The sequence below is a fragment of the Stegodyphus dumicola genome, chromosome 10 (genome assembly GCF_044657685.1).
Source record: "Stegodyphus dumicola isolate Sdum_Otavi_A_Nest chromosome 10, ASM4465768v1".
Taxonomy (NCBI): Eukaryota; Metazoa; Arthropoda; class Arachnida; order Araneae; family Eresidae; genus Stegodyphus; species Stegodyphus dumicola.
The window spans coordinates 23,523,035-23,544,269 of NC_140777.1; the positions used below are offsets into that span (position 1 = coordinate 23,523,035).

Consider the following 21,235-nt stretch of genomic DNA (forward strand, 5'->3'; position numbering starts at 1 on the left):
CTCTTCGTTCAGCTGATATGCTAATTTTTCGACTTCGTCCTTAATTTTTGCACACCAGTGTACATTCGTTCAATGTTGAATTCATCAATACTACGCCTTAGTAAATCTAATATCTAGAAAACCGTTATATAATTATCGATTAATTATTTTGAAGTTTTAATTCAGCTGTGTTTTATTCCTTTGGTTTTATACGTGAAGAGAATTGAAAGAAAAGAAAATCTGAAAGGTTTCAGAATTTAAATTACGTCCAAAGGGTCGTTTTTTTAACATTTTGTTTGTTACTTTTATTTACTAATAAATATCGTGTTCTTCGCACTTAAACCATAAAATTCAGTTCAAGAGCAATATCTCAAATTAATTTTAAATTCAGCATATCCTTAGAATTTCCGATACACAGTCTCACGCGCTGGAGATAAAAATGTTTTTTTTTTTTCTCTACAACGTTACCATTGCCCGCTTTGAAATCCTTGAGTTTGTTAATCAAAAATTCGTTAAAGTTTTACAAAATATGAAGTCAATAATAAAACAAATTTCAAATTTTGGCTTTCAGATGCCCATATTCGCAGTAGGATTACGTCATTCAAAATTCGATGGCTCTAGGTAACGTTGTTTTATCACTATGCGAGAAACATAGATGCATTTATGCAGATTCTTTATTATTTAATTTCTTCAAATATAATACAGGGCGATAGTATTTGGTGGCAACGTTTTGAAAAGTGAAACGGACATTCAGAATGATTCGACGCAAGACGAAAACAATAGTCCCTCATGGGACAAGGTCCCTTTGGGCTAAAAAATCATAAGTATTTGAAAAGTCTCTGGGAAATAAATAAAAACTACAACAGTAATAATAGATAAAATAAATAAAAATACAATTAACAGCTGTATTGTGCTACATTTTTCGCTGGGGGAAAAATTAAAAATTTATTGTCAGTCAAGTTGTAATTGAAGTAAATGAATTCCTGCTTGTCAGAAAAGTAATTTGTTTACAGGCGAGTGCTTTATTTTATAATTAACAGTTTAAATTGTTTGAAATGGATAAATTAAATTAACTTATTTTGCTTTTATGGAAATTGTTAGAATTATCAAAAACAGTCACAGTAAAATTTCAAAAAAAAAAAAAAAAAAAAAAAAAAAAAAAAAAATCAATATTTAGATAAATTTTAAGTGAGTAAATATTTTTTTTCAAAATTAACAATTTAATATGCTGTTGCTTTCTAACATTTATAGTGAACTTGCTATTATATTTATTCATTAACCCATATTAGTTATCCGGACAATGCATATTCTCCAGGGAAAAAAATGAAAGTGCTTTCCTCAGAAACTCTCCATTTCTAGGATTCCTGAATTATCTCGCTCGCGCAGTCCGAAACAGAAAATAAGAAAGTTACTTATTTGCTGCCTTATTTGCTTACCCAGAAGTTTTCTACCGACGATGGCAAAAATGTTCGCCCAAGTAACTTCTCAAACCGAGCAGAAACACGGGAGATGGGACGTCACTCGTGACGTTATTACCGTGCGAGCGCCATCTGTTGACTGGTTGGAGTTGCGAACTCATATGGAGGCGATCACTAGTTGGACAGCTATGTTTGTACCGGGAAGTCCATAAGCGGTTAGTTGTCCTGCTACTCATGCTAAAGCGTGTAGAGTGGTTTTCATCATATACATGCCTTTGTAAAAATAATGAAACAGTTTCTTAATATTTTTCTTTCTCGAAAGAATAATTCTTTTTATTAACTGCAATGAAATTACAGTGAACTAAAGAAACTTCTCAGATTTGTGGAACATTTTTGTGTAGGGTTCGACTGTGCACAAAATGGAGTACATTAAAAAATATGAGAAAAATACACATTGCCTGGTTGAAAAGAATGGTTTTTGAGTATAAAGAGATGCATTCGTAAAAGAAAAAGATACTTTATATTAAAGATCATTTTTCATTCTAAACCTGGAAAATTTTCCGCCGTAGAAATGACGATTTTGACTTTATTATATTGTAAATTCTGGCTACGAAACAAATACCAAATCCTTGTTCCTTTAATTAATTTCCGAAATCTTTAAAGTTCTCATCAGCATTTCTTAAAAGTTTCTTAACCGTCGCAGTTAACATTAATAATTTAGAATTTCATCAAAGCATGTAAAACAACAATGACAGGAAAAATATCTTTCTTATTCAGTCTTCAGTGTCATTCAAAAATATCTTGAATATTTGAATATCAACAATCTTTCAATAACTAAAAATTTGAGCTAAGCAAAGACAAACAATTCTGTGTCTTATAATCACTGAAAGACACCGGACATCAAGTGATTGGCTGCAAATAAGTGACCGATTTTTAGAGTGCGCTTGCAATTAATATTTGGATTTATGTAAGACATGTGCGAATCATGTATTTTTTGTATGGCATGGTTAAGCAATGGTCCATATTGGATGCAACGGAGCACAAATGTAAGGTAAGCAGTATCTATATTAATAACCATGAAAAAGTTAGATTTCTTTCTCTGCAGACAAGTATTTTTTAATGAATCTTGGAAAGTTAAGTAGGATCTGTGCATTATTTTTTTACGTTCACTGGCTGAAGTTGATGCATTAAATACAAGTTAACTTTTCATTTCAAACAAAAAATTAAATTCATTTCTTAAAGTTACTTTTTAATTTTATTCCAATATTTGTAAACTCATAAATAAAAATTTTAAGGGATTTCATATATTATTTTTACTTGTGATGTGAGGGGAATTAATTATTTATAATTTAGTATAATATTAATTGACTTAAATCATCTTTATATTTGACTAATTATTTTAATATTGTTATCCTTTTGTATTGTCAATAAATCACGACTCCTTTTTCCGCCTTGTTCAAAGTTTTTCTATTTCCCATTATTAACTTCACGTCTTGTATATTATTAACTTCACGTCTTGTATATTTGGCTTTGTCTTCAAGCATAAAGTCAAAGGTATTAAAATTAATATTTCGCTAATATTTATTATAAGTAGGTAGTTATATTATTATAATGAGCATTAAAAATATTCGGAAATTCTTCTTAAAATCATGAAACTTCGAACAAGATTTTTCTTGAAACAAACTTTGGACTCTCTTTCGTAAGATATGCCAAGTTTTGCAGTGAATCATATCTGGCTGCTAAGACGACGAAACTACATGCATTATTCAATGTTTTACGTTTTATATGTATCTCTGTATGATATATAATGTTACAATTTCAAGTAGAGAATATGCAACCCTTTTAATCAGAATAAAAACAAATTCATTACGTTAAACTTTTAAAGCAATATTTGTTGAATATATTTTTTATCATCAGAGCATTTATCATTTCTCTGCTTTCCGGCTGCGCTGTAAGCAGAATTCATATGGGCCTACCTGAAGTTCTACCTGAGCAAAGAGTGTAAAATTTGAAAAAGTTAGATCTCTTTCTCTGCAGACAAGTTTGCTTCTGTGCTTTTCATTTAATTACCTTTTTATAACAAAAGGTTTTTTGAAAATTGCCTTAAACGGGACTTAATACCTTTCCATACTACTTTTTTTAAAGCCCAAAGGGGCGTTACAACCAAGGGGCTATTATTCTCAAAACGGCATTTTGCGTCGTTTCACATTTTAAACTGTCCACCAATTATTATCACCCTGTTGTATATTTAAAGACACCAAATAATGAAGAATGCGCATGAATGTTTTTCGCTTTGAGAAAAAACAACGGTACCTAGAGCCATCAAATTTTGAATAACGTAGTCCTCCTACCGAACATGGTCATTTGGAAGCCCGAATTTTGAATATGGTTTACTATCTATTTCAAATCTTGCAAAACTTTAACGAATTTTTAATTAACAAACTCAACGATTTCAAAGCAAGCGATGGCAGCATTGTACGAAAAAAGAACATTTTTATCTCCAGTGCGCGAAACTGTGTATCGGAAATTCTTAAGATATGCTGTTTTTAAATATTTTGTGATCTTGCTTTTGAATTGAATTTTATGTTTTAAATGCGAAGAACTTAATATTTAGTAAATAAACGTAATACACAAAGTGTTAGGAAAACGAGCTTTTGGGCGTAAAATAAAATCTGAAAATTTTCAGATATCCTTTTCTTCCCCTTTTATTTTTTTAGTTCGCAGAATTAACCCGTACTACTATTGCTAAATTCAGAAGTACAAGAAACATGTTTTATTTAATAATACTTTTTGCCGTAATATGTAGCAGATATTCATTCTAAGTCTGAATAAATTTTCTCTTATAATCATCTCCTGCCTCTACAAGAGCAGGTTTATTTTTCGAGGTTTACCAGCAGTTTTAGAACCTTTAAAATCCACAGAACAGTAATATTTCACCTCAGTTACTTTTCCCGGTATTTGGCAGAGCCATATGTGTGAGAGTTTGACGTCTTTCCTAATATGTAACGCAAATACAGGTCGATTTTAACTGTGAAATCCTCCACGACGATACCTTTTCTCATAAGAATTGTTAATCTTCGCATATTTGCAAGGTTCCAGAATAAAGGCTATTTTAACCGAAGATAAACAAGTTAACGAAACGTTTTGGAAAGAAATCTGTTATAAATATGGAAAGGTATATGATTTTTAAAAACAGTTGGTTACGAAAGTAATTAGTACCTTGCTGAAATTAGGCCAAACTATTAATGTCATTTATCTGTGTTCGCTATTGTTCAGGGCAGCGTAATTGGAGTTATACGAACTGTGCATGTTATGCTGCACTTCAATGTATCCTCCGTGCTTGATTTTTGAAAGTAGCAGCAATGATTATTTAAAATTCGCTTTACAGAATTTCATTTCCATGGAAGCACAACAAACAAACTGTGTTTTCTACTTTTTCAGTTGCGTGTATTTTCTAAATCGTCTTTTAGTAATTGATTCTATTTTAAGAAGCGACTAAAATGTATTCGAAAGTGTTGTTATACAAAAGTCACTACTGTATTTATTTTGAAACCAAGCGTGGGTAAACTGTCTTTAAATTCATTTCTCCCCCCCCCCCCGAAAGAACGGTTTTGCAGATTCCCTGGTTTGGTGTGGCGTTGATGAGACTTTAAAATGCCGCGTAATTTAATGACTTAAAATGAAATGTTAGTCGCCACATTTTAAACAAGTAATCTCTCAGTGATTTTTAATTTAAGTAGAAATTGAGTATGCCAGTGAAAGTTTGTAATTCAGTTATTTAGGATAAATTATATTAAAGACCTATTTTTTATCGCCTATTAATTTCCTTACAGCATTTTACTGCCATATCTGCTGATTGCTGCGCTATATTAAAAAAAGGAGAACAAAAGATAAATGTGGTAAAAACTATTTTTGGTTATGTACTCTGGCTTCGATAGTCGAATTCCTTTGCTTGACAACCTCCATTACAGAAGTAAAAGTTTCAAGAAAATAAAGTTAAGATAATTACCTCCTTTTTCCAAGAAACCTAATTTTGAATTCGTTCCCCTCCTTTACAAACTGGCAGTAAAATTCTTTTCATTAGTCAAGGAGTGAAGTAATTTAAGAGATTTAAATGAATCGAGTCTTATCTTTCTGTGAGGTAATTTATTTTTTCTAGATCCAATGTTATTTGTTTTATACATGATGTGAGAAAAAGGCGGATGCAAGCTTTGATTTCTTAAATATTCATTCCAGTTATAAAGTTTCTTAAAATAAGATATTATTGCGTTCTACGGGTTCGTGTATTTGGAGTGATTGACGGTAACACTTGATGAAGAATCAAAACACAATTTATTCGTCACTTTTGCACAGGACAGCTCCAAAGACATGTTACAGTCGTCGAAAATCAACGAAAAACCCGCTAAAAATGTCAGCAACACAGCCTTTAGGCTATCACGCTATAACTGTGACGGCAGCTTCACAGCAAAGCCCTAAATTACAGCTCCCTACTCCGTAGATCGCTCTCGAGCTAATCTCTGAACTCGAGACACTACTACTCAGCTCAGCATACTTCGATACTCCTCACCATACACTCTACTCCGCGTACAAGCAAGGTATATATAGCTTTTGACCTGCCTTCGAGAAAATTCTCGGGAAACCCGGTAAGAATTCGTTCTAGAATGCTCTCGCTCCGTCTAGGGCAAATCGCCTATTTTGTCACCAGATGTCACAAAATGGGCGATTTAGCGCGAAATCTGGCAATCTTGCCTTTCCTTTGCCACCTTTCTGATAACCCTAACTCAGCTAGGTATTTTGTCACGATATGTAATTTCATGAAATCGGTTTCAGAATTTGTGGGTGAGAAATTATCTTAAATTTTTATATGCAGTCTCCATAGCGTTATAGCATTTTAGCTATTTAAACGTTTTAGCGTTTTGTCTGTCCATGCCGTTTTAGTTAATTAAAAATTAATTTTGCGATTCGAGTTTAAAACAAAAATTTTCATTCTAAATTATCGATACAAAGTTCTTAGACATATTCAAAATTGAATTTACTGTCTTGGGCTGTTTTCCGTTCTTATTTACTGAAACAATTCGAGATCTTGATTAAATCTTTAAGGAGAAATGCAAAATCGAAGCTTCTTTCTTTAGTGATTATGGTTCTATCTTGGGTTTAATGGTATTTGTTCTTTAACTCTGTTTCTTTAACTGTCCCCTTGAAAATATTGATTAAGTGTAACTCAGCGAACTATGTCCGCAAAGATATAGAATTTGATTATTGTTATTATTATTAAAACATTAGAAATATTACAGGATTCTTGTTTACCGTCAGGAATACCGTTTAAAAAACTATATTTCATTTTCAAGCTTCTCTCCGATCCTTCGAAAGTATCCTTCATTGCGAATGTTTTTGTTAGGTTTATAAGGTATTTCTCTCGCCTTCTAAGCATGCCTTCGCAGTGTAGTGGTCAGCACGCTGGGATTAACGAGCGGTTTTGTTAATTATTCCAGAGTTCCGTGGTTCGATTCTCGGCAAAGGCGTTGCTAATTTTTCATCTCTCCTACTTCGAAATAACCTAATGTCACTACACTGGCGCCCGAACTGAAAAGGGGGATGAATGATGATTCTCCATACCCAGGAGTTGGCGATTGGGTCCCCTAAACCCCAGTCGCCCTTTAAAAGAGGGAGTATATAAGGTATTTCTCCCACCTATTGGCTATTTGGAAACGATACCTGCATTAATTGAATTTTTATGAAAAGTACTGTATGAGTAAATTTCGTATTGTGCCGAATTAGCAAGTATTTCAGTTCTCGCCATTGTTTTGTAACAACACTTGAGACAGCATATGTTATCTTGGCCTTAAAATTGTGAGAATTGGTATGGTAGAAACTCCATTTCTGATATGCTCTGTGTCTAATTTTCTATCTTCCGCGGATATTTCATGTAAAATGCTTGTATTCATGGAAAGACTGAATACACACCCTTTATATGCCCGAGTTCAGAATTTAAGGAAATAATGAAGTATGTAACCAACAACTTTTAAATATCCTGTCCATTAGTTTTAAACGAGCGGTTTTGTTAATGAAAAACGTACCTCGAATGGAACTCGAGTTTTTCGCTCTTTAGTCTACAGCAATGATCTTCAAACTGTCTTTCACCAGTCAAAATAAAAGTTCGGAAATTAAATTATAAAGTACTCGCACTATTCGACTAGTGTTTATTAACTAAAAATATAAAGATACCTTTAAACTACAGATTAGTTTTAAACTTAAACGTATGGTCATCATTTGAAAAATAGAATGACGTGCATTATGCTTACTGTTTAGTTTTTCAAGGCATTATGCTTTGCAAAACTAAACATTTTACTGATGAAAAATGACGAACAAGTTATCGACATATTAAAAAGTTAAAATCTAAATTTAATTAATAGCAATTCGTGACTTAAATGTAGTTTCTCACGCAGCTGCAAACATTTTAATGCCAGTCGAGACAAGGTATTTAACTGAAAAATATTTCTTTGTGTATGTGGCAACAAAAACGGAGTATAGAGACAATTTAAATACAGAATGTGAATTGCAACTACAAGTAACATCAGTGGAGCTAGACTTCGACAGTTTGTGTAACATAACATTTCACTAAATATAATGTAAGTGTAGGTGATATCTAGAGCTCGAGTTCATGCTCTTAATGATTAAATTACATTAATTTTATGTTAATAAAGTATTTGTGACATATAAATCTACTTCAAATTTTATTTTAAGATATATTTTTCTAAGAGTGCGATGGGGAACCCCGGGGAAAAAAAACAGCACCTTACAGTTCTAAAGGTTCCGTGAATCAAAAATGTTTGAAGACCACAGGTCTCTACAGCTATGTGGCCAATTGAAGCAATATTTCTTCCTGTTCGATTTCTTTGTGGTGGATGGAATAGCTTTAAAAATTATGATCTGCCAGTTACAGTTAAGTTGCATGTAAAGAAAGCGTAATCATTAGATCATTTTGTGGGTAGGAATTTCACCCTTGTGTCCAATTGCTTGAAGACTTTGGATCATTATGTTGCTGAATTATTTATCCCTTTCGTTTTCGTGAGTTAAATGAAGGTAGAGTACGTTCGAATTTTTTTACAACAGTTATTAGTTTTATTACATTTTGAAAAACTGATAATTTTGTAGTAATCAAATAAATTAATGTTTTTAATAGCTGTATTATTTTTTTATGATGGGTGTAAAATAACTTCGGTCATCAATTTTAAGAACATTCATCATCAACGTCAAATTTTACTGAGAAATAATTAAGAATCTGAAATTACTATTCCTGTTCTAATACTCATTCATTTCTGCTCGAGTTCCTGTCAGAAGTTCATATTCGCATGTCGTCCGAAAAGAGAGCTTCAAATTCTCCAAGCTTTACGTTAATATTTGATGTTTCAGATTGCCAGCTAATGGCTTGCTGACAGTTCCACCTACGTGCAGATATGGTTTCTGAACAAGATTTAATAAAGGTTTTACAAATGAAACTATAGTAGAAAATTGGTCTCGAATTGGCTGATGATATCGAATGCTGCTCATTTCCCAAATAAATTCCAATAACACAGTATAAATCAGTTACTTTTACTAAGCTTAATGCTTTATTTCTTTCTGAAATCATTCGCTGTAAATTTAAATGCGTTATAATGGAACTTTGAAGCAATTGTGTTTTCTAAGGCTAGAGAATTTGAATAGATGAGCATATTTTTATCTACTTTTGTTTATTTCCAAGGGATGACTGACATTATATAGTATTTTTTAATCGAAAAGCACTTCTAATAAAAATTATTAACTATACTATTCCATGTCTATTTTATCCTCCGCTATATGTTTGAGTCTGCTTTTATTGCGGGAGCATGGTAAATATTATATCTACTTCTGAATTAAATATTTAAAAGTATCTTTTCCGAAAACGTATAAATTCATTCAGAACTTAAAAGAAGTTCTTGGAATCTTTAGACATTGTCATGGATTTTTAATAACAGAATAATATCTTAGAGTCTGTAGTCTTCAAGAAAATATTCTTTCATCTGCTTAGGAAAGGCTCTTTTGATAGCGACTGAGTATTGTTAAGCAGTTAAGAATGTGAATTAATCACAACTGCAACTATTTTCCTTCATTTATGATAGTGAAATTTGAATTCCTGGACAAGACAAGTTAGTTAATATATCTTGCATTTATCGAAAGGCAGTTCTTAAAGCAAGCTCAGTTACATGTATGATTATATATTCTGAAATTTTCTGTAGGAAATCTCTTAAAATAAAGAGGGCGAGGACGAACAAACAATAATCTTAAATACCTATTTTATTTTTCTGTTAATAATCGTAGTTATGGAACACTTTTCAATATAATGACGTCTTTATAGATTGATGTTTTCACTCGATGCATATACTGTGCGTAGCATTCACAAAAATGGCGTCTATGTTTCTAGTTCCTCGACTAACCTGGTGACATCACTTCAGTTCCTTAAAGCATTTCCTGTGCTTTAGGAACCTCGATTTTTAGAAAAAGGTAAAAAAATGACCTGGTGCCATTTTTTTAAAAACAAAGCATTTAAGAGTCTAAGGTATTTTCCTCCTCCTTTCTGCATGCCTTCGTGGTGCAACGGTCGCACACTCGACGCATGTTCGAGCGGTCAAGGTTCGATTCCCGGCGAGAGCATTTCTCATTTTTCACGTCTCCAGTATCAAAATAATAAAATGACCCTGCAAGATCTGTATAGCATTGAAAGTAAACTGGTGTGTATTTATGTTATACCTAGAGAAAACAACGAAATCCTATATGCAGACTTTTTTTTTTTTTTTTTTTTTTTTTTTGCCAGGATTTGAACCTTTGTCGAACTCTAGTGTTCAGCTGTCGTAACCATTTGGGTACTATGTTTGATAACAGATCAGGAAAAAAAGGTGAATTTGAAGTATATTGATTCGAAGGTTCTAAGAGACATAATTACGTCCCCGGTTGTTACGAACAATGGTTCCATAGTCAGTGCAACACTTACATTAACAGCGATTATTTTGAAAAGTATTTATTAAACTAAGCTTTCAAAGGGAAAATAAACTATGAATATATTTAGCTTACTCTCAAGCATATAAATTTTTTTGAGTTTTCAATCTATCCAAGCCTTTATCAAAAGAGGTATTCAAATGTCTCTTGCTTGTTAATTTGAAAAAATTCTTAAAGCAGGTTTTTTTTTCGCAAAATATATTAAAGTAGCCTTCATTTTGTTAATTAAACTTGTAATGTTGCTCGCTTCCAACCTGCACGCAACAATAGTGGTGACTGCTGAGAACTGGAAAGTAGACAAAGTCTTGAGAAGGGTTTAAGTCCCCTTTTATTCAACTTTAGAAATTACAAATGCGTGCTCTTGACGCTCACAAACTACGCCGACCCGGCGGTAAAATAAAAATAAGAAACTGAAAAGAGATAATAACAAGTAACTAACTACGAGGCTCTCTAAACGTAACTAGCCTCACCGCGTTCTAAGATACCGCTGATAATTCAGCAAACTTCTGAATATTACGTTGAAAGATTAACAATCTGCCGAGGCAAGCACACAGGCCGAAACGCGTGGTTCTTCAGTTTCTAACTAGCCACCTTCACGCTCGTGAAGCAAGAAAAGCACACTTTCGAACTCGTTTCCCTTCTATTTAACTCAGATTACTTCCGCTGACAATTTGAATCCTTACGCGTTCTACTAAAATTTACATACTCTGGCATTGGCAATTCCAGGGGAAAGTAAGGCTTGACAAGAAAGATAGTTTAAACTTAAAATAAATGTTAGTTAAAATAAATATAAACCCTACATTTGCCGCTGCCAGAATTTGATAAACTTGGAAGCAGGTCCTAGAAACGACCTGTTGAAAAGTTTCCACGATTCTGAACTAAATTTTAAGAGCCTCGTTTACATCATAAAAAAAAAAAAAAAAAAAAAAAAAAAATCTGTTATCTCACAAAAGGTAGAATAAATTTCTGTAGATACTTATTTAATTCTCTCTTCTTACAGCAACCTTTCCTGGACTTCAGCAATCAATCTGTTCTCTTCCTTCCAGCATCTGGAAGGAAGAAGTATCAGTATCTTTCTAAATACATTATAATTTACACTTTCTTGACACTGAATAAGTTTTTGTTTTTGAACGATTTATTTTCCTTAGTTACTGCTTAATTCACATTCATTCAAGTATTCAAACATGAATTTAACTTTACCTTGGCTCTCCCACCATGTGTGGTGTCAAACGGGAATATTCGTGTTTTAGTATTGCAACACTTCCCCTAACCACAGTGATTTGTTAGAATTCAACGACCAAATAGACACACCTTACTCGATATTCTACAACTCGATGAGCTACTTTAACATTCTTAAAATTCAAGTGTATGTGGAGAACCCTACAAAACACATTCATTCCAACTTCCCCCTCATTCACCTTTAGACATGCAGGCTTTCGCTCTAAAGCATGATTTTATCTACAGTTTAATACTTAAATTTGAATTCATTGCTTTTGAGCATTTACTTTTAGCATCTAAAATTTTATCCTTCTAGACTAAATTCTACTTTTACTACTACATAACTTTCAAGTATTTACGTATATTTACAAAATTCTAATACATATGATTTTTACAATTTGCCATAAAATGAATAAGAGAAAAATAAATTTTTACTTTACTCATTCTTCGCCAAGCTGGCGGCACTGAAACTAAAGTTCTTATTAATACAAGAATACGAAGTTATTTTTATCTTCGGCCAAATTTTGGCTTAACATAACAGAATTAGTCTTTCGACCAACAGAATCTGCCTGTTCTTAGATTTTATACTTAAAGAAAATAATACTTTTGCCTTAGCTAAATAAAGTAAAACAAAACTAAGTCTCAACCGAGACACATTGACTTCCGTCAAAACATAGAACTTCGTATTCTCGGAACAAAAGAAAAAAATTTGATAGAAGATTTTAACTTATCTATGAGTTTTCGATGATTGGAACTCCGACATTCTCTTCTGGCAGAACTGCTCCCACGTTATAGGTTTCATCGACGTCAGTCTTCTCCATAGTGTCCTCCGAGTGTCGTTCACGTTGCTCTTTCTTTTTCGCCCTCTGCATGCTGGCCTCTTGGAGTGGTAATCGTCGGGTTGCTGTCTTTTCCGTTTTTCCCCTGGACAGCTGGTCTTGGCGTCCTCCGGTCTGGAGTCATGCTTGAATTTCTTCTGTTGGTGGTGGTCTTTTCGTTCCTCCTGCTGTCTTTTCGTTCTCGGGAACGGCGACCTTGTTTGCACCTGACTCTCTGGCCCTGGGAGCTTTCTCCTTGATGTAGAATTTCTACTGCAGTACGTTGTAAGTGGTGTTTTCCTCTTTACCAAGGTTTCTTTACGCGGCGGCTTTGCTTTCTTGTTTTTCTTAAATGCTTGAGTCTGAAAGTTTTCGTTTCTTCTTTTCGGTACCGGCGCATGGGTTGTAGAACGGCTAGGTTTCTCTTCAGTTCTCTGCTTCTTGGGTGGTGGAACGGGTGACGTTACTTCTGGACCTTCTACTTCTTTTACGCTTAAGTCCTGCAAGAAACTTTTAAGGATTTCAAAATCATTTTGATTATAGTATTTTTTCACCTGGTCGGGACTTGCTTTACAGATTTCCCCTCTCTCGTTCTTAAGGTACAATACGACTCCTTTGATTTCCTGAATTACATAGGGGCCTTCAAATTTTGGAGCTAACTTTGCAGTAAAATTGTCTGGGGCACTTGATGAAGAAAATTTCCGCTTCAACACTTTATCCCCAACTTTAAAATCTGCTTCACGGCGTTTTCTATCATAATATACTTTTTGCCTATTTCTTGCTGTATCCGAGCTTTTAACCGCCTGGTCAATAACCGTTTGCACGTCTTTCTGTTTAAATTCTTGCTCTCTTTGTTGCACAAAGAATAATTTATCTAAAGGCGTAATTAACTTTCGTCCTAAAAATAATTCTGCTGGGGTTTTTTCCCGTAGTATCGTGATTTGCCGTTCTTAAAGCATAAGCTAACTCATTTATGTAGCCATCCCAGCGCTTGTGATGTGTGCTAACGTAGCTTCGAATTATTTTTACAATGTTTTTATTAACTCTTTCTGCTATGTTTGCCTGTGGGCTATGCGGAACCATTTTGATATGGCGTATGCCAAGTCCAGTGCATATGTTTTCAAATATTTGACTATATTTGAATTGTTTACCGCTATCGCTAATGACTTTTATCGGTGCACCGTATTTTAAAATGTATCTGTGTAAGAATGCATCTGCGACTGTTTTGGCTGACGCGCGTTTAAGTGGAACAATTTCTGCCTTTTTTGAAAAATGATCTACAATTACTAAAAGAAAACGATTTTTATTTAACTCACTCTGGGGGAAAGGACCAAGAAGATCTATGCCTAAAATTTCATTCGGAAATGTAGCGCGAAAGCTATTTAAGTACCCGGCCGGGCTGTAATTAATATCATTTATTAACTGACATTGATTGCAGGACCTGACATACGCAGTTACTATTTTGTATAATTGCGGGAAATATACCGCCTCGCGTACCCTTTTTAAAGTCTTTCTGACCCCTAAATGACCCGCTGTTTTCGCGTCGTGTAATTCCTTCAAAATGCTTAATCGAAGCGAGGCTGGGATGACTGGTTTGTACTCGAGATTTTCGTTTGTTGTTTTCGTATAAATTAATAAATTATATATTATTTCATAGTTTTCTGCTCTATTTCTTATCGCATCGATATCTGTGTGCTCAAAGATTTCGGGGTCTTTCAAATATGCATAGATACTTCCAAATTCAGGATCAGCTTTCAATTCAGCAATAATTGTATCTCTAGAATCTAAAATTTTTGAAGTCAACACAGCGCATTTAAGTTCATTGCCTTCATCGTCCAGTTTTATACGAGAAAGTGCGCCAGCTACATTGTTTTCCTTACCCGGTTTATATTTGATTATGAGATTATATTCTTGGAGTTTTAAAGCCCATCTTATTAACCTGGGCGTTAGGTTTTTCCCCGAGTAAACCATGCGGCTGTCTACCAACAGCCGCATGATCCGAAAAGACTGTTACTGGCGCTTTGCCGAAATAAACTCGAAATTTGTGTACAGCCATTAATACGGCTAATGTTTCTCTCTCTGTAGCTGTATAATTCCTTTGTGTATGATTCAACGTTTTACTAAAAAATGCCAAAGGATGGCCATTTTGCATAAGAACCGCACCCACAGCATAGTCCGACGCATCTGCTGCAATTTCCAGGTTTTCGTCCCCCTCCGGGAATTTCAACACAGGAGCATTGATAAGCGCTTCTTTTAACCTTTCGAATGCGGTATTTGCTTCTGCTGTCCACGTGAATTTACTTTTCTTTCTTTTAATTACTAACAAGGGTTCAACAATATTAGCAAAATCTTTTATGAATGACCGATAATAAGAACATAACCCAAGGAAAGAAGAAAGTTTCTTGGCGGTGTTGGGAGGTGGGAAATTCTTGATTGCTTTTATTTTTGAATCTTGAGTTTTCTATTTTCTATACCCTTTTGCGAAATTTTATAACCCAGATATTTAAGTTCTTTAGTCGCGAACTTGCATTTTGAGGCGTTAATTGTAAGACCGGCCTCTTTTAATAATTTAAAAACTTCTTCTAGATCTTTAATATGTTGTTCCAACGTACTACTCGTTATAATTATATCATCTAGATAGATTAAAGTCGATTTTCCTACGACAGGCTTTAGAACAATGTCCATAGCTCTCTGGAATGTTGACGGGGCCCCACACAACCCAAAGGGCATGCGTAGAACTGCATAAGTGCCCGATTTTGTTATAAACGCGGTTTTATGTATGTCTTCGGGTCTCATAGCTATTTGATAGTAGCTAGACGTTAAGTCCAAAGTAGTCATGTATCTTGTAGATTTAATCTTTCTAATAATGTCCTCTATAACCGGCAAAGGGTAAACTGGGAATTTAGTAATACTATTCAGTTTTCTGTAATCGATAGCAAACCTCCAAGCCCTTTTATCCGAAGGAGGAAACTCGTTCTTTTTCCTACATAGTATGACTGGACTCGCGTACTCACTATTTATGGGCGTTATTATTTTGTTCTTTAACATTTCCTGAATATGTTCTTCTATGATTTGTTCTTTCTGTTTATCATAGCGATAAGGTTTAGTCCTACAGGGTTTGTCGGCAGTTAACTGTATCTCATGCGTAACTATTTGACAGCTACCAGGCCGTTCTGAAAACAAGTTTGAAAAAGTACTCACCACTTGCTGGATGGCTTTACTTTCATGGTCATTCAAATGGCTAAGGTCAACTTGCGGTTGTTCCACTGGTTCCACCACCCTCCGGTCCATCTCCAGCACAATAGAACTGTCCTGAAAATTCAGTTTGGCCTTCGCGGCTTTTAAAAACTCCATACCTAAAATAAGTGGATTTTGCAAATTTTTTACTACAAAAATTAATACTTTAAGGCTTTCATTTTGGACCTGTATTTTTAAAGATAGTTTTCCGATACATTGACAAGTTTGTCCTTGCGCTGCTATGATTTCTGTGTTTTTATTTTTAAATAATCGAAACCTATTAAAGTTCTTCTTAAAAAAAATATCACTCATAAAATTACCTTCTGCTCCTGTATCGATGAGGGCTTCTACTGGTACATCGCCAACCAGGACTTGTATAATTGGTAACTGTGAATTCTTTACGATGACCGTATTTAAGTATCTTTTTTAGGGTTTTTTCAAAACTTCCGGGGTCTGGACCCTCGCTTTCACAGGCCCCTTTACTCGTTTAAAACTTTCCTTTCAACTTCTGCCTTCTGGGTACGCGGACGGTTTTTTTCTAATTTCCTTTTTGGGCCTTGACCTTCGAGCTTCGATGAGTTAGCTTGATAGCTCTTTCCCCAATAAGAGCGGTTTGCATTTCAGGTCTGCTCATTTGAAGATTGCCTTCGGATACTTTGAGAATACGATGCCCCTCTAGACTTTTCCGCTATTCTGCGATTTTGAAACTTGACCGCCAATTCGAAGAGCTCCTGCAATGTGCTTGGGTTTCTAATTTCGAAGTAGTCTTGAACAGTAGGTAACAATCTTTGTAAGATTATTTCAATAATGTCCGCATCGGGTTTCTTCCCATACAGCATATCCGTCAGCTTAATTTTTCGCAGAATAAATTCGGTCAACTCTTCAATATTCCGTTGATAAAAACTTTACAGTTCGGCTTCTAGCCTTGCTCGATCTTTCACTATGGGGAAGGCCTTTAATAACGATTTTTTGAAATTTTCAAATGTATATGTCTGGCCTCCGAATTCCCCTGATAAAAATTTGCCTATATTCTTCCACCATAGCGCGGCCTGTCCTCTTAGTGCAGATGTGGCGATGGCAACTTTTTGTATTTCAGGGTAGAGCTGGAAGTGATTTTCTATGCCTTCTAGAAATATCGCCACCGAATTTTTTCCGTCGAAATTGACGTTTGGCTTAATTGACGCTCTCATCGTCTGGACCAGGTATCCAAATCCTTCCAATTGGCTTGCCATTTCTTGTTGTTGTCAAGCAACTTCAATCCAATTTTCGGCCATTTCAGTTCGACAAGTGTTCGGGCGCCAATGTAATGTTGCGCGCTTCCAACCTACACGCAACAATAGTGGTGACTGCTGAGAACTGGAAAGTAGACAAAGTCTTGAGAAGGGTTTAAGTCCCCTTTTATTCAACTTTAGAAATTACAAATGCGTGCTCTTGACGCTCACAAACTACGCCGACCCGGCGGTAAAATAAAAATAAGAAACTGAAAAGAGATAATAACAAGTGACTAACTACGAGGCTCTCTAAACGTAACTAGCCTCACCGCGTTCTAAGATACCGCTGATAATTCAGCAAACTTCTGAATATTACGTTGAAAGATTAACAATCTGCCGAGGCAAGCACACAGGCCGAAACGCGTGGTTCTTCAATTTCTAACTAGCCACCTTCACGCTCGTGAAGCAAGAAAAGCACACTTTCGAACTCGTTTCCCTTCTATTTAACTCAGATTACTTCCGCTGACAATTTGAATCCTTGCGCGTTCTACTAAAATTTACATACTCTGGCATGGCAATTCCAGGGGAATGTAAGGCTTGACAGGAAAGATAATTTAAACTTAAAATAAATGTTAGTTAAAATAAATATAAACCCTACAAACTATCTCCATTTCACTTATAGTCATGATATCATTCGACAATTTGGTGTCTCTAAAAGCGATAAAATACTTTTCCCCCATTTATTCGTCAATGCGTGTTTAATGGAAAATTGAAAGGTATTATTCGATATCACCGTAAGATGTGTCTCATTACAGGTAATGCCAACATTAATGCTGAGCTGTAATGGAAGTTTAAAATAAAACAAACTTTTACTGCAATGTTTATCTTAAAATATCTTTTTTTTTTAATGGTTCTATCTTATAGTGTTATAAAAGGAAGATATTTTTAAAATTCTGTTCGGTATATTTTCTGTACAGTGAACTAATTCATGACCACTTTGCTGAAAGCTTCTTAGTATTAATGGAGACGTAAAAGATATCTGAAAAGTATTTTATTAATTATGCTAAATTTAATTTTTTTTCGGTGTGTTGGCGTCGCTTTAGAGGAATGCTCTGTTGAAAGGAAAAGTAAAAATTATTAAATTTAGAGAAACATTTCGTGTTTTCTCATTAAGGAAAAAACTGTGTCTATTTCTGTCAAAATGTGATGCGCATTTTTCTATAATTAATGCAAATCTATGGTTGGATTTTGAGCATATTTATAATATAGATCTTTGTAAGTGGTTTTGGTAAATATTTTATTTTGTGAATGATGCGTAGTTAAACAAAAGTTCTAAAGTTTGTAAATATTTAAAAAATAGTTAATTTTTGCGTAAGAGAGGCGACTTAGTTAAACTTATTCCAGGCTTAATTAAAACTTACTAAAAATGAAAAGTAAAATTAGCTTTGAAAATTTCGAACTGAGTTTGTTTTGACATAAGATGGCATAACTTCTTACCTGTAGTAAATCATAAATAATACTGCAGCTCTTATTCCTAAAACATTCAAAAGCTGCATAGAGGTTGTTAATAATGTATTTAAAAGTGCTCCATCATGAAAGGTTTAGATGCAATTTGATTAACTTTATCAACGGTTTAGCATTGCATTTTTCTAGGAAAGCGCACGTCTTTTGACTCGTCGATTTTCCACGATTTCTGTATTGCTATAGATTCTTTAACATTAATTTCTTTGGAAAGCGCCTAGTGCGTACTAGTATCGTTAAATCTTGTAATACTCTTTTATTCTGAAAGAACATTTATTTAAAAAAGTATTTTCAAGGAAGTAACAACAAGTTTTTTTTTTACTCCAACTTATTATACTTTTTCACAAATGTATTTACAATTTGTGAAGCATATTTATTGTAAAATTGTTTTAAATATGAAATACTTATGTCTGGTCTGCTGAAATTTATCGCAGTTTAGATTTTTGTTCATAATGTGAGCTTGTGAGGTATAAAATGTACAAACAACACTGGAAGATGCAGATCCATCTAAACTTCCGACGATATACTGGAGAAATTTTTATGAATATTTAATGATGTGTTTTTTCTTCAAATTCTGAAGGAAATGTTTTCCGAAAGCAGTTTAAACTCTGATAAAACAGCACTGCTTCAATATGTGCGATGCTATAATTTTATATTGTGAATTTTTTATTCACAATATAAAATTATAGCATCACACATATTGAATTCAGTTTAAACTCTGATAAAATAGCACTGCTTCAATATGTGCGATGCTATAATTTTATATTGTGAATTTTTTATGATAAATATAATTTATATTAATTAGTAAATGAAAAAGGGAAACTATGTTAAAAAAAATCAACCATCTTCTTTGCTCTCTTTTTTTGCCCCCTTTCTCGACGATAGATTAAAATTCCTCACAGCAATCTTTAAATCCCTATACCGTCAATAAGGTTAGAAAAGCCCGCATTTTTTTTAGTGTATTATACATTTTATCAGCTTGTATTAAAAATAAAAATTTCAAATGAGCTAAATTATTATTTATTCAATATTCCGTTGCTGCTAGATAGATTCGACTCGCACACATCACGCTTTAAAGGCTTCTACGTTACTAACCCTGCCATCGGTGCTGAAAGAATGTGAAGACATTTTTATTGTTGTTACTTAAGACTTCAGATTTAATTTTTTCTCATATTTCCCTATAATGAATATTGTTAGTTTGTAAAGATATTTGCTTTAAAGCCTTCTATAAGTATGCATATTCAAGCTAAGCCGGGGGCCGCTTCCCTTGTAGTTTCAGGTTAATAAGTTTGATTAGGGATTGAGTAGTAATATGGTTTATCAATAATTTTTTTAAGGAATTGTTGCATGAGAAGAAATTGTGTGTGTTTGAAAGTCGGTAATTGTGAAGATCTGGTTTCATTTTATTGTATAATCTTCATTTGTGAATTTGTGTTATTTATTCTGTAAATATTTTCTTCCTACTTATCTCGTGCTTGTGTGAAGTAACTGAAACCACTTTTGGCCGGCAGTCGGAGGGCCGGAGTTTGAATCTTGTGTGTGTGTATACGCATACGTACATATATGCATGCATACCTGAACACATATATTCATAAATACATACATATATGCGTGCATTTCTGAATCTGGTCCCGTTAACAGAAGAGAACCGAATTTTTATTTAATGAGTAATATTTTATTCTACACAAGTTTTAAAATATGACAATACATATTGAGAGAAAGCCTTTTTCTTTTCTATTCTGTGAAATGTAATAACTATTCAATTAATAATTGCTCACAAAACGAGTTAAATTACTGTGGCCTTCTTAAACATTTTTGAATCTAGTAGCGTATTTGTTTTAAAAAAGCTGTAAACCTCAGTTTTTTATCCTTTATAATTACTTTTTTCCGTTTTTAAGCTTAAGTTATAACCGAAAGTAGGACTAAAGAACAGAAGCTCGCCGATTTGAAATTTAAAATTAAGTAAAATGTAACCTCAGACTTAAAGCCCCTATGGATTTCAAAATAAATCTAAACTTGGCTCCTGGATCCAAAATACAAGCCATTAATATGTTATTTAAATAAAGGAAGTAAAATGATTAAGTAATAAAGGAAACGGCATCTTCAACATAATTTTCGAGCAAAGCAGAAACGAAAAAGATTAAATTCCATGATAAGTGGCTTTTGAAATATTTCGGAAATTGTGTACTGGATTTGAAACCATGAGTTAAAATATGTAAATTCTAATGAATTTCTGATGGAGTACTTCGACGAAGTCTAATTCATGGATGCTTAAGGGTTCCCCAGTTGCCGAATTTATAAAACAGCTGAAGAAGCCAATTTTTTTTGAAACAGCTCTTCGCGAAGGCATCTATTCGAGAAGACTGGCCTAGTGTCTTTTGCCATTATTAAATAATCGAATGGATTTATGCATATACAGAGGTTTTGTATAAAACCATCGTCAATCTACTTTAAAATTTTGCATTACTTATTTAGTTATCAGTAAGTGAACGAATTCTACCTAAACATTTGAGTCTACTTTGTTGGTGCTGAAATCTGTAGTAATAACTTGCAGTTCCTGAAATATAAAAAAATATTTCATAAATCCCTCTTTATGAAGTCTTTTATTGAAAAATTCATAACGTTAATATCAACAAAACTTCTGTTATTATTATTAAGTTTATTCAACAGCTTCCGTAAAGCAACTGGCTGTCTTTGAAATCGTAATTTGTAGTTGATTTAATTTAAGAATTTTTTTCCTCTGATTCAGAGAGTATTTACATTCTAATGCAAAAGAAGTTACCACATTATTAAATTAGAGCTCCAGTTCTAGTGTATTATT

General features: G+C 33.8%; 1 protein-coding gene across 2 annotated transcripts in view; it reads left to right on the forward strand.

The window, feature by feature from the left end:
- The first annotated feature begins 1,606 nt into the window (after positions 1-1,606).
- The window catches only part of CASK (peripheral plasma membrane protein CASK), a 608,377-nt gene continuing 588,748 nt past the window's right edge, over positions 1,607-21,235 (forward strand). The window contains exon 1 of one of the 2 annotated variants that reach the window (XM_085824784.1): positions 1,607-2,448. In XM_085824784.1, the coding sequence (XP_085680910.1) occupies positions 2,383-2,448 (66 nt within the window). In that variant the 5' untranslated portion in view covers positions 1,607-2,382. The remainder of the gene's footprint in view (positions 2,449-21,235) is intronic. The other variant, XM_085824785.1, reaches the window with a different exon arrangement.